The sequence below is a fragment of the Micrasema longulum genome, unplaced genomic scaffold (assembly GCF_059751315.1).
Source record: "Micrasema longulum isolate JH-2025_06_02 unplaced genomic scaffold, ASM5975131v1 h1tg001048l, whole genome shotgun sequence".
Classification (NCBI taxonomy): Eukaryota; Metazoa; Arthropoda; class Insecta; order Trichoptera; family Brachycentridae; genus Micrasema; species Micrasema longulum.
In genome coordinates this window covers 199,894-213,531 of record NW_028278236.1, presented here as the reverse complement: position 1 = coordinate 213,531, position 13,638 = coordinate 199,894, and the positions used below count along the sequence as shown (strand labels likewise).

The following is a 13,638-nucleotide window of genomic DNA, read 5'->3' as shown; positions in this document are numbered from 1 at the left end:
AGATGAGTATATAAACAACATAGATTTAAAAAAAAACACAATATAAAGAAATAAAATATGGGAACAGTGTTAAGAAGTATAGTTGGTATAAAAATAAAAAGATGAGTGTATTAACAATATAATTTTTTTTAAAATACAATATAAAGTAATAAAATATAAAACTGTGTTTAAAAGTTAAGTTAGTTTTAAAAAAAATAAATTAAAACAATATATATTTATATATTTATTTTTTAATTCTTTTTTTTAATAAGCTAAAGAAATACAGTTAAAGGTTTAAAGCAGCTAGGTACACAATGTTATAAAATACAATATGAACAGAATATAATACATATGAACAAATATAGGAAAAATAGTTAATGTTACACAGTGTGTAAAGTGGCTACTTAAACCAGCTAATGACAGGTTGTAAGCCCTGGAAATACCAAGACTTCTATATTCCCTTTTTCTTTTTTCCCTTCTAAAATGTTCTCCATCTCTGTTATAGTTTGTTTACATTCTATTTATTTTAATGATTTATCTTGTATTTGTATTGTTTTATTTTTTAATATACGGTTTCACACTTTGTTGTTATTAATTATTATGGCTTAACTCGGGCACAGTCTAAAAAGCCAGAATATGTTAGTTAATACTAACAAATTACAACAGGGATGGAGAATACCTTAAATAAGGGAATATGGAAGTCAAGGCATTTACAGGGCTTATTTCCTGTCATTGGCTGGTTTAAGTGGCCACTTTACAAACTGTGTAACATTCACCATTTTGCCTATGTTTAAACATCCATATTTCTTCAATTCTTCCATTAGTTGATTTTAGTGAAGTTAAAGAGCTGAAATCTTTATTGTTGTGAAGAGATTCATCTGACTGAATTATTTCACATACTAGGCAACGCCTGAAAACAATTTTTCAATTTTTAAACTTCTTCTTGGACCAGTTGGTTTCATTACAATATTTGAGTTTGTCCAAATATTCCTAGACAAAAGACTGGATTTCACCCCCTTTGTTAATCTTAATGAACCCCGAGGGTGTGAAATCCAGTCTTTTGTATACGAACATTTGGACAAACTCAAATATTGTCAGTTAATACTTATACAAATGTAATTTTAAATAAATAAAAACGCATCCGCTTTTCCAGTAGCGAGCGTACACTAATGACAGGTCGTCAGTAGTTAATTTCTAAACTAATGGTATATGTAGCCGTTTATAGTTTTTTTTTTTTTTTTTAAGAATTAACGGTACAAGTACCTTTTACATTACATACATACATAAGTATTTACAGTGGAGTATACACAGTAACAACTTTTTCAATGCTTACTTAGAAAGAACATAATTAAAATATTGATTCCACACTAAAATGTTTTACAAGTAATTGTTTATAAGCTGGAAATTTCAATAAAAATACGTCTCCCAAATCCGAATGTTTATTACCCAGCGCATATAGACGATTCAGTACTGAATTGCTAGAATATATTGAGATATGATTGTTGCAGTGATAAAGTTGAACTAGCCTAGTCACTCTAACTGGTACTTTAAAACCAATGAGGGCCAACATTTCAGGGCTGTCCAATACTGAATTAACGATTTTAAATAGAACTAATAAATCATTAATAGTTCTCCTGTCCCTTAATTTAATTGAATTTAATATGTTTAATAAATAATCATAGTTACAAAATTCATTACGTATTCCTAATTTAAAATTAACATATCTCAAAAACTTATTCTGAACTCTTTCTGTGGTAATTTGGTGAGAGGCATAATAAGGGCTCCATATTGTAGAATTATACTCCAAGATGCTTCTCACCAAGGAGGCGTATAACATTTTTAAAGTGTTTATATTTTTAAAGTCCTTAGTGATGCGCAAAATAAACCCAAGCATCTTCGAAGATCTACTACTAATATCATTAATGTGACTGATAAAAGACAATTTCTGATCAAAAATCTTTCAAAAAGATTGAGTAGTCAAATAAAATAGTACTTTTTATTCTGAAAAATCTCATGATATGGCATTTTTTATATGCAATTGAAGGTTGTTAATAGAGCACCATACAAATAACTTATCTAAATTATTTTTCAATATAGCACAATCATCAACATTGTTAATAGTATTAAAAATCTTCATGTCATCTGCAAACAATAATACTTCGACTCCTTCAAATATGTCAACTATATCATTTATAAATATTAAAAACAATAAAGGGCCGAGGATGCGATCTCTGTGGAACCCCGCTAGTAGCAAGAAAAGGATTTGACAAAGTATCACAAATTTTCACTGTAAGTGTTCTCTCAGTCAAATAATTTTTAAATCAACACAGCATTGGACCACTTACACCAAACATTAATAATTTTGATGTATGAGGATCTTATGATCCACCTTATCAAATGCCTTACTGAAATCTGTATATACAGAATCAGCTTGCTTCTGCAATAAAAACGATTAAGAAATATAGTCTTCATATACAATTAAGTAAGAGAGAGTCGATTTTGACGACATGAAGCCATGTTGGGCAGAACTTACGATATTATTTACATTATGTGATATTTTATGGATGTATGGATGAAATATTTGCTTTACGAAACATGACAGAAAAATTTCTTGCTAAAAACCAAAAGCTTTTCTGCGCATTTGTCGATCTGCAAAAAGCGTTTGATAGAGTTGACAGAGAAAAATTATGGAAGGTGTTATCGGAGTACGGAGTAAGCGGAAATCTAACACGTGCTATTGCTTCTCTGTATAAAGACAGCACAGCATGTGTTAGGGTAAATGGATCATACACATCGTGGTTTGACATTCATAAAGGAGTGAAGCAGGGATGTGTTATGTCACCATGGCTGTTCAACGTGTATATCGATAACTGCATGAAAGAACTGAGAGGCTTAAGAATGGGAGCAAAAATGGGTGATTTAAAAGTCAATTGTCTTTTGTATGCTGACGATGCTGTACTCCTTGCTAATAACAAAGAGGAACTGCAATTCTTGGTAACAAAGGTCTACGATGTATGCAAGAGAAGCGATTTGCTGATGAATGTCGATAAATCGACTCTCTCTTACTTAATTGTATATGAAGACTATATTTCTTAATCGTTTTTATTGCAGAAGCAAGCTGATTCTGTGTCGAATGTCGAAAAATGAAAGTATGACTAAATGTGAAATCACTGTGAATGGAGTTATACTAAAACAAGTAGAGGAATTTGTGTATCTGGGAAGTATGTTCACTAGGGATGGAATGACTGAGAAAGATATTGAAAGGAGGGTGAGTGCCGGGAACAGAGTGAACGGTGCACTTAAATCGACCTTGGCAAATAAATGCTTGTCACAAGAGGCAAAATTGGCAGTTCACAACGGAGTCCTGGTCCCATCCCTGATGTATGGGAGCGAAGTATGGACTTGGAAAAACAGGGATGAAAGTAAGCTGAATGCTGTCGAAATGCGATCTCTCAGGCGAATGTGTGGTAAAACTATGTACGATAAATGCACAAATGTTGAGATCCGTACATTATGTAAGGCTGAGACAAGCATTATCGACAAAATCAAGAAAGGAGCTCTGCGCTGGTTTGGACATGTAGAACGAATGGACAGCGAGAGAACGGCTAAGAATATTTACAATGCGAATGTTGATGGATGCAGAAATAGAGGAAGACCGAGAAAGACATGGCATGACCAAATCCAACAAATACTTAAAGATGGACATGTCAAAAGTCGGAATAATCGGCGCGCGTGCATGATAAGATGTATGAATGTAGAGGAAGCGAGATCTGTATGCAAAGATAGAGTGTTGTGGCGTTCTATCCTCTCTGCCTACCCTTACGGGGAAACGGCGTGATGGTTTGTTTGTTTGTTTATGTGATATTTTATATAAAACATTTTTTTCAAAAATTTTAGGGATAGCTGATTGCATACAAATAGGTCGATAATTAGTAATATCAGTCTGATCACCCTTTTTGAATATGGGGGTAATGCAACCAGATTTCCAAAATGTTGGAAATATTCCTTCAGAAAGTGACTTATTGAAAATGAAATAAAGTGGGAAAGTAAGGCAATCAACACAGTTCCTTAAGAATAATGAAGGAATTTTATCTGGACCATAATTGCATTTAGATTCTAGTTGGTCAATACTTCTCTTTATATCAGACATTTCAACGTAAAGACGGGATAATTGTAAATTCGTATTGATGCTGGATTCAGGTAAATGAGTAAATTAATTGTTACTATCATAAACACTGTTAAAGAAGTCACCAAAAAGATTAACTACCCCCACTAAATTATTTCCAGTCTTTAAACCATAGTGCATAGTTTTTGGCAAATCTATTTTATCGCTTCTAAGAGATTTTAAATATTAAAAAAAAAAAAAAACATTATTGTTTACGGAATTTTCGATGCTTTGTGTATAATTTAAGTGAAAAATAATTGAGAGCTTATTACACTCTTTTCTAAGCTTTTGATACTAATTGTAATCAGACGAATTCCTCAAAGTTTTAAAATCTTTGTGTGCTTTTTTTTTTTTTCATATATAGAGTTAATCAATTTCAAACTAAACCAATTAGGAAACATGTATATCATGCATACTTATATCAAGAACCGGGTGATAATCATCCGGAGCGAAAACAATATCAAGCGATTCACTTACAATTGTAGATGCATCATTGCAAAAAACTAGGTCCAAAACACGATTATTTTTATTTTTAATTAAATTTAGTTGATTAAGGTTTAAAAAAAGGGACATTTCAACAATTTCTCGGTCTATATTGGTTAAATGACTGAAATTGATGGCATTGGATAATTCAATACCAATCGAGTCCCACATAATGTTTGGAAGATTGTAATCCCCAACAATAAGAAATTTAGCATCTGGATATGCAAATTTTAAACTGTCTATTTCTTCAATATGACTCTGGTACACAATTAAATCTGATAATGGTGGAATATAAACACATCCAACTACAATTTTCAACTTATTTGTTTTGATTAAAATAAAGATATTCTCAACATTCTTGTGCACTGTTTTAAGTTTAATGGACACTAAATTATTTTTTACGGCCACCAATACACCACCTCCTTTTGTTTTTTGACTGGTTCTTGAATTCCTATCAAGCCGGTAAATGTTATGGTTGAATAATCCACGTTCAGCAGAGTTGATATCCGGATGAAGCCAAGTTTCAGTAAACATCAAAACATTATGTAGTCGTGTAGGAGTGATTCTCAAAAACTCATGTAGTTTAGTGCACACTCCTCTTAAATTTTGGTACAAAAAATGGAGTTTTGAAAGCGTTTTCAGTTTTTTGGAATAGTTGACACAATTTTAGGAATCGAGTTGATATATTTTATGGTGATGTTTGTTTCACCAGCTGAATTTCTTGCTTCCAGTTCCTTACGCAGGTCCATTAGCTGATTTCGCTGTACAAAGGTAAGGTCATTGTTAGCTTCAATTCCATTTCGAAATTTGACTTTCTTTGACAAGATCTCCCTCGCTCTACTGAAATCTTTAAATTCAACTTTTACAGGCCGAATTTTGCCGTCTTTAAAAACACCTAATCTGTATAACTTAGCTTCTTCAAATTCAAAGTCAGGGATTACGTCTTTGATTGCAGATTTAGTTTTATTCTTGTCCTCTTCCATCCTAACCAAGCCTAAGTTTGAATTGCTCTCCGGAATATTGTATAAAATTATATTATTTGAGCGATGCTTTCGCTCTTCCATCTCCGCAATCATATCGCAGATATTACTCTGTGGCTGTTGCGATGATTGGGAAGATGACTGATTCTTTTCAAAAAAAAAATCGTATGTAGCAAGTTTGCCTTCCAAAATGCCAACATGAACACCTAAATCGATCATTGTACTTGTTAGGTCTGATGTTTTGGGTGAAAACTTTCCAATTTGTTCCTTTGTAAATTTAGTTGAAGGATCTATAATTGCTTTTTGGAGACTAAGCAACAGCTCTTTAGCTTTGTTTATAAGATACATCGTATCTCTATTGTTTTCCATAATTTTATTTTATTTATTACGAAATAACAACAATAGTAAATAAATTATTAAAAATTAATAAGATATTTTATTTAAATTAGAAAATATTAATGTGTTGATTTGACAGCCCTGATTCTATGCTAGCTAGCTGTACACGCAGGAGCTATGTATGCAAGTATGTAGGTGCACTGTTTGTACTCCGTTAGCTAGCGACAGCGGCCAAATAGATGGGATAGGTACTCACAGCAGGTTGCTTTATGATGTATTATTGATTTTGATGCACTAATAGAAAAGATTATGACAGTTTTAAAACATAAAGCACACTTAAGACATTGAAAAAACACAAAAAACTGGGGAGATCTTTGACAGATGTCAACCACTGTACAATGTTATTGTTGTATGTTGTATTTCACGAGTATTTATAAAAATAAAATAAAATAAAAATTTAAATTTATTTCAACAGAGGGGGAAAAAGTTTTCGAGAAGGGAATATGGAAGTCTAGGCATACAGGTTTCAGCTCTTTCACTTCACAAAAGTCAACAGATGGAAGAGTTGAGGAAATGTGGATGTTCAAACATGGGCAGAATGGTGAATGTTACACAGTGTGTAAAGTGGCCACTTAAACCAGCCAATGACAGGTCATAAGCCCTGTAAATGCCTAGACTTCCATATTCCCTTCTCGAAAACTTTTTCCCTCTCTGTTAAAATAAATTTAAATATGAACAACTCCCTAGGGAGGAAATCCAGCCAGTCTGCAAGCATTTGGACATAATCAAACATTGTTAAAATAAAAATCATGGATAATTTATATGTATAATAAAATAATAAGATAGAGCGAAATCTAAACAATGTCTAAGGGCTGCATCGGAGGTTAGGGATAAAAAAGGTAATTGAATATAAATTATGGCAATGAAATGGACCATCTGGAATTTAAAAACATTTTGTTTCTCACCTGTTCGAATATTTAGAAGCACTGTATAGCAGAGTGATCATAGAATCATTATTACAGAAGACTCCTCCACAGAGAAGATCTTGATGCGATGTATCGGAGTAGTTCAGACCCTCAGTGACTACCCAGTACACCGGAGGACCCACCTGCAGCAAGCTTCCAACATTCAACAAATACTTCCTGACGAAGGAATCATATGGCATAGCGATCTCCTGTTCCAAGCCAATTTCAATGCTTGGTATTACGCTAATACTTAAGCATAACCAAAATAGAAACATCAATGCCAAAATCGGTTTCACAGCCCTAAAAATACAGACGTTGTATTAACATACATTGCTACGGGCATAATAAATTCGCATAGTCTGAGATACTTTGAAGGCGAGATTTGAAAAACGAGTATATATAACGATTTCTAGTAACTATTGCTGATAAATGTATGCTGTAGCAAATTGCGTTTTTATATTAAAATACGAGTAAATCTTAAAAACTGAAGGTTAAAGGTAACCAAAGGTATCATTTGTATTATACATATTTAAAGCATTAACTTTGTAGTCAAACATTTAACTAAATGTTATTAAATATTCGTATATATTTATTTACCGACTTTTCTATGTCTACCGGTTTCGAGACGTACCCGTCTCATCGTCAGGAAACCAATCAAACCAACATGCAAAACCAACTATACACCTTCACCCTTTTGTTGCACAAATATATAAAACCAACGCGACATGCATTTCAATAAGCATATGCACTGTTTAGGACAAACATGCACTGCTTAGATAATGGAAATATTTTATGTTTTTTTTATTTAATTTTTTTTATTGGGGATATCAACAGTAATACATGTAATAAAAATATAACAAATAAAATATACAGAGAATAAAACCAATGACAGATATCCACAGAAATACATAAAATACATGTACAATACAAACTAGTGTGTTTGTTTGAGTGTAAGTGAGTGAGAGGGTGGGTGAGTGGGTGTTATATTGGAATGAGGGTGGACATGTGTGTAAATATTGCACAAGTGTCAAGTGTCGAAAATATAAATATATATAAAATATTAAGAATTACAGATAAAATAAAATAAAATAAAATAAAATAAAATAAAATAAAATAAAATAAAATAAAATAAAATAAAATAAAATAAAATAAAATAAAATAAAATAAAATAAAATAAAATAAAATAAAATAAAATAAAATAAAATAAAATAAAATAAAATAAAATAAAATAAAATAAAATAAAATAAAATAAAATAAAATAAAATAAAATAAAATAAAATAAAATAAAATAAAATAAAATAATTGAAATTGAAACTAAGTATAAGACAAAAAAAGTATGTTTTAAGACGCGCATTTTAAATGTTATTTTTTTACAATCAAATGGATCAATAAAGGGAAAGTACAAATTATATTCAAGAGCAAAGCGTACAAGTGGAGAGTTCTGGACATAGTTCGTACGAACTGCTGGCACATGAAATAGAGAGCTCGACGTGTGACGGGTGCGGTAGCCGGGGACATTTGTGTGAGAAATAGTTTTTAAAAGGAGGGTATGGAAGGAGGAGCTTGAGTTTAATAGGTTTAGGGGGACCATAACAATGAAACATCGTATAACGGGCTGTATTGAAAGGTTGTTTGATTATTGAAAAAAAAAATTAAAAGGATAATAACCAGAGAAGAATTCTTTACGTAAATACTATTTCCAGAAATGTATCCAAATTTTTACCAAATAATATCAAACCTGTTTTTTATACGAATAACAATATTGGAAAAATATTTCTCAATAATAAATAAAAAAATAGTTTAGTAATCAGGTGTTTACCAATAAAAATCCAATTCTTGTCTTTCTGTTTACGTTGAAAGAACATAAATAACTTTTAATGAACATATGAGGTGTCTTCAAAATAACAGTTTCTCCGAATTCGCGAATCAATTTTAATCATGACTTTAATAAAAATACAGGAGTTTAAATATTACAAACAAATAATAGAAAAATAATGTTTTTTCAATAAATAATCTGATAACCTTTCAATACAGCCCATTATACGATGTTCCATTGTAATGGTCACCCTAAACCTATTAAACTCAAGCCCCTGCTTTCAGCCCCTCTCCTTTATTTTAACTATTTCTCATACAATATAAAATATTTTCGTAATCTAATCAGTGCATGTTTGTCCTAATCAGTGCATGTGCTTACTGAAATGCATGTCGTGTTGGTTTTATATTTTTGTGCAACAACTATGGTGAATGTGTATAGTGGTTTAATTGGTATCCTGACGAAGAGACGGGCACGTCTCGAAACCGGTAGACATGAAAAAGTCGGTAAGTGGTTTTGTACAAATATTTAATAGCATTTGGTGTCTTTTGTTTTTGTCTTCAAGATATATTAACAATTTCAATTCAACAGAATTGTCTTTTAAATACTAGCTTTTCAATATAACCTAATAAGTTACTTTGAGATGTAAGAGTTTATTTTTACCAGTGAAATAGAGCTGGAGCGTAGAATTTTTTGATTAATTTATACAATAACCCTTTACTGTAAGTTGGTTCATCGGCATGTCCACTACATTGCTTCTGTTTCACACAACACAACACATCGAATCTTCCAGACTGAATCAAAGTAAACACGTACATGTTGAAAACTGAATAAATTAAATCTTAAATATTTTCGTATAAATTGATTTTTTTTCATACCTGGAATCGATCACTGTCAAGCGATAAAAATGCCACAAATGCCGTTATTTGGAAAACAAAATCTAAAAATATTGCTACTGTAGCGTATAAGGCAAAAGTATTTACAGCCGGCATTCCGGAGAGTGAACCTAAAATGTTAATGTTTAGTGATATTTTAAAGTGTGTCGTGTAGAATTACCAGAAAGTTATGCACTTCAGAGAGTTTTTTTTTTAAAGTCCATAATCGCCTTTTGTTTCATTATTGACTGATAAATTTATTTAAATATTGCCACCAAAACATCAGAATAAAATAAAAATTAATTAAGAAATTATTCATTTTTACCTATTCCAAAACAAACGCACTGAGAGGTTGTTGTCAAGACCATAGAAGGTCCAGCTTTTGAGAGACTTTTTCCAAATATGTATTTTTTCCTATACGCTTTGCTTTTGTCTTCAAGTTCAATGGCTCCATCTTGTAGAGCGATACAAATATCATTATATGCTGCCACAATAATAAAAATATTATCAACCCCAATGGCGAGCACTAAAAAGGGTAAAACCTAAAATCACAAATGTCGATAAAGTTATATTGGTTTGATCATTACGAAAACATTTTTTTTTTACGATTGCGTCGTTGCCTTGAAATAAATTTAAAAAAAATTTAAAGACCTTATAAGTTATCGAAATATTTTAATTTTGGCGGTCATTTTTAACGAGTTTCACTGTTAGAAAATAGGAATTGAGTTGCGGTAGAATGCGGTTCGAACAGCGGACCTTTGATTTGCGAGTCCGCCACACTAGCCACGGGACCACAACCTATTTTTTAATAATATTTCTCAGTAGAATCGCATTTTAAAGGGTAATTTTATTTATTTTATGCTTTTTAAGGTCAGAAAGTCATCGACCATACAATAAAATCGCATTTTTTTTTATTTATGTAATTATTTCGATATATTTTATGCAGGCACGGTCTCTTAGAGCCTCTTTGTATAATTTAGAACTGTCTTTAATTTCATTGAATTCTCTGCAAGATTGAGTAAAGTAGAGAAATAAACAAATTAAATTTGTTGAATTGGGTTGTGGTCTAGGGTCTCGGACTCACGGACCAAAGGTCCGTGGTTCGGATCCTACTCTACCCCAACTCGATTCCCATTTTCTAATAGTGAGTTATTTGCAACTCGTTAAAAATGGCCCTCAAAATTAAATATTTATATAATATAAGGCTAATTTTTATTTTTAAAAATATTAATAAAAAAAAAAACTATTTATATGAGATATCTCCTCGCAATATGCCATATTTTTACACGAGATGTTAAACAAAAAACAAAAAAAACATCACTTAGTTTATAAATATTGACATTACATTGTTTAAAAACTGAAAATAAATAACAGGGTGAGTAAAAAAAACTATGTTATGGGCATATAAAATTTTTGAAAAAGAGTTACTTAAGCAGCGATTTTTTTCATTTTACCCTTTACTATATTACGTCATCATCATTTCCTTCCTGCACCTAATGGTGCATAGGGCACTGGATTGGTACACCAATCGCAGCATACCTCGATCAATTTTGTCACATGAAGGTAAGGTAATCAGCCTTACGCTTCAGGTACCAGTCCCGGGACTATGAAATATTCTAGTGCGAAAAGACCCTTTTAAATAAATATTATTTTTTTTTTTTCATTTTTTTTGTTTTTTTACAATAAACATAATAATAAAACAGAGTTTTAAAAAAAAAAGTTAAAAGAAAAATAGCAAACAAAAAAATCCCACAAAGGCATGGCCTATTCGTGGGTATACAAGAAAATGTTAATGAATTTTTTCTCCTATAATAAATACTGGACAGTTATAATATTTTTGTATAGTAACATAAAAAAGAAAGAATAAAATATTCTGTAAAAGATAATATGGTATTTTTTCATATCAAACATGTCGGGAATCGAACCCGAGACCTCTTGCACGGTAGGCAAATGCGCTGAACATTACTAATGTGAATCTGAAATTCATGTTCAATACTTACTTCGACAATTAAAAGAGTAGTTGGAACACCTAAGTATCCAAAAAATCCCAATGAACATCCAACCGACGACAAAACAATAAGGATTCCGACAACGCCAAGAGATATCTTACTATCGAGCTGAAAATGATCGTAAGTAAACAACATATTTTATCAAAATAATTGAAATGCTCATTTTATGACAAACTGATGAACTCATTTACCAAAATCGTCTTGAACGATCTTATATTCCCGAGAGAAATGGCAATGTATATGAACATCACCACATAACTGATAACCGCCGTACCGATTTCCCCTTGAGATACTCTAACTAACTCATCTTGGATCGAACGCTCCGAATTGAATGAAACTGTCATAAAACTTGGCCTTTTTTTTGCATCATAATTTTTCATAAATGTAATAAACCTAAAAAAAGTAAACAAAACATATTGATTACAAATATTCTGAGAAAATCTAGCTCTTCATACTATAAATTTCAACAAAATTTCTTAGAAAGCCATTTTTTTAACAGTGTCCCTGTACACAATCGAAAAAAAATATGTTTGTTTATAAGGTATTTTGCAGTTATGAACTTCATATGATTTTTTATAATGTATTCGTCACTGGGAAATCCCGTGCTAAAGAATACAAATTGACAGTTTTATTATCAACAATGTTTTGCGTATGTACAAATATTTGCAGACCTGCTGGATTTCCTCCCTAGGGAGTTATTTAGATCTAAATTTGATGCAACATAGATGGAAACACATTTTTTAGAAGGGAATATAGAAGTCTAGACTTTTACAGGGCTTAGTTCCTGTCATTGGCTGGTTTAAGTGGCCACTTTACACACTGTGTAACATTCGCCATTCGGCCTATGTTTAAACATCAACATTTCCTCAACTCTTTGACTTTAGTAAAGTAAAAGAGCTGAAACCTTTATCACGTGGGTGAGATTCATCCGACTAATTTTATACTACCAATTTTTATGCTTTTTCTTTTACTAGTTCAACCATATTTTGAGCATGTCCAAATGTTTGCAGACTGGATTTCCTCTCTAGAGAGTTACTTAGATCTTAATGTATTGCACTTGTTGAATGTTACACGGTGTGTAAAGAGGCAAATTAAGCCATAAACCCTGTCAATGCCTAGACTTCCATATACCCTAGTCAAAAATGTTTTCTCTATCTGTTGGAACAAATTTTGTTTCATTACCATTTATTTCATTTTTACAAAAATTGTTTTTTGATATTATAAATATACAGCCATAAATAACCTATTCTTGAAATTGCACAGTGGTTGTGTATAGTACTGTCAAAATATTCAGTTTCCAAAAGATATTTATTTATTTTTAAAAATTACAATGTCGTTTCACTTTAAAAAAAAAAAAATTTGCGGTTGATGTAGTTATATTAATGTTTGAAATTAAATTGGAAATAAACATTTTAAAAAATAATAAATATTGTGGCAGCCGTTCTTACTTTTCTTCCCATTCCATGGCTGGCTGAAGGCTTTCTTCGTCCAAGTAATTTTTAAGCAAGATCGTTAAAACAACAGTGTCTAAATCTTTAACTGGCCCAGAGCCTCCTCCAAAGGCTAAATTTGGTTCCACCCCTCCACCCCAAGGTGCGAGACAAGTTGGACCATAGGGGTTTCTGTAAATAAATTATTTAAAATTTAATCATTAGAAATTTCTTCCACTATACCTTGGTATAACTTTATTCCGAGTTTATAAGTAAGGGAGTCATTGTTGTTGGTAAAACTACCTTTCTTCACGCCGACTCAATTCCAAAACTTCTACGTGATCTCTAAATTAATTATAAAACTAAAAATACCAAAACAAATATAATATTTCCATTGATATTATGTTTGAAATGAGGATATACTATTTTGGTGGTGGGACTATCTCAATATATTTAGTTCTTGGAACCTCAATCAAAAGGTCATCTAAATTTAACAATATTAAAGGTATTTTTTTATTTGCACAACAGGTCAGGAGGCCCAACACCAACGGTGAATCACTGCACAAAATACACAGGCTTGAAAAATATCACTTTTAATTTTTG

General features: G+C 31.5%; 1 protein-coding gene across 1 annotated transcript in view; it reads right to left on the bottom strand.

Annotated features, from left to right (window-relative positions):
* LOC148277337 (NPC intracellular cholesterol transporter 1 homolog 1b-like) overlaps window positions 1-13,638 on the bottom strand; it is a 50,984-nt gene that overhangs the window by 10,374 nt on the left and 26,972 nt on the right. The window contains exons 11-17 of the mRNA XM_088233004.1: window positions 13,054-13,227; window positions 11,797-11,998; window positions 11,597-11,713; window positions 9,922-10,138; window positions 9,600-9,727; window positions 9,385-9,515; window positions 6,909-7,208 (exon numbers count right to left, since the gene is read on the bottom strand). Coding sequence (XP_088089130.1) covers window positions 6,909-7,208; window positions 9,385-9,515; window positions 9,600-9,727; window positions 9,922-10,138; window positions 11,597-11,713; window positions 11,797-11,998; window positions 13,054-13,227 — 1,269 coding nt within the window. The remainder of the gene's footprint in view (window positions 1-6,908; window positions 7,209-9,384; window positions 9,516-9,599; window positions 9,728-9,921; window positions 10,139-11,596; window positions 11,714-11,796; window positions 11,999-13,053; window positions 13,228-13,638) is intronic.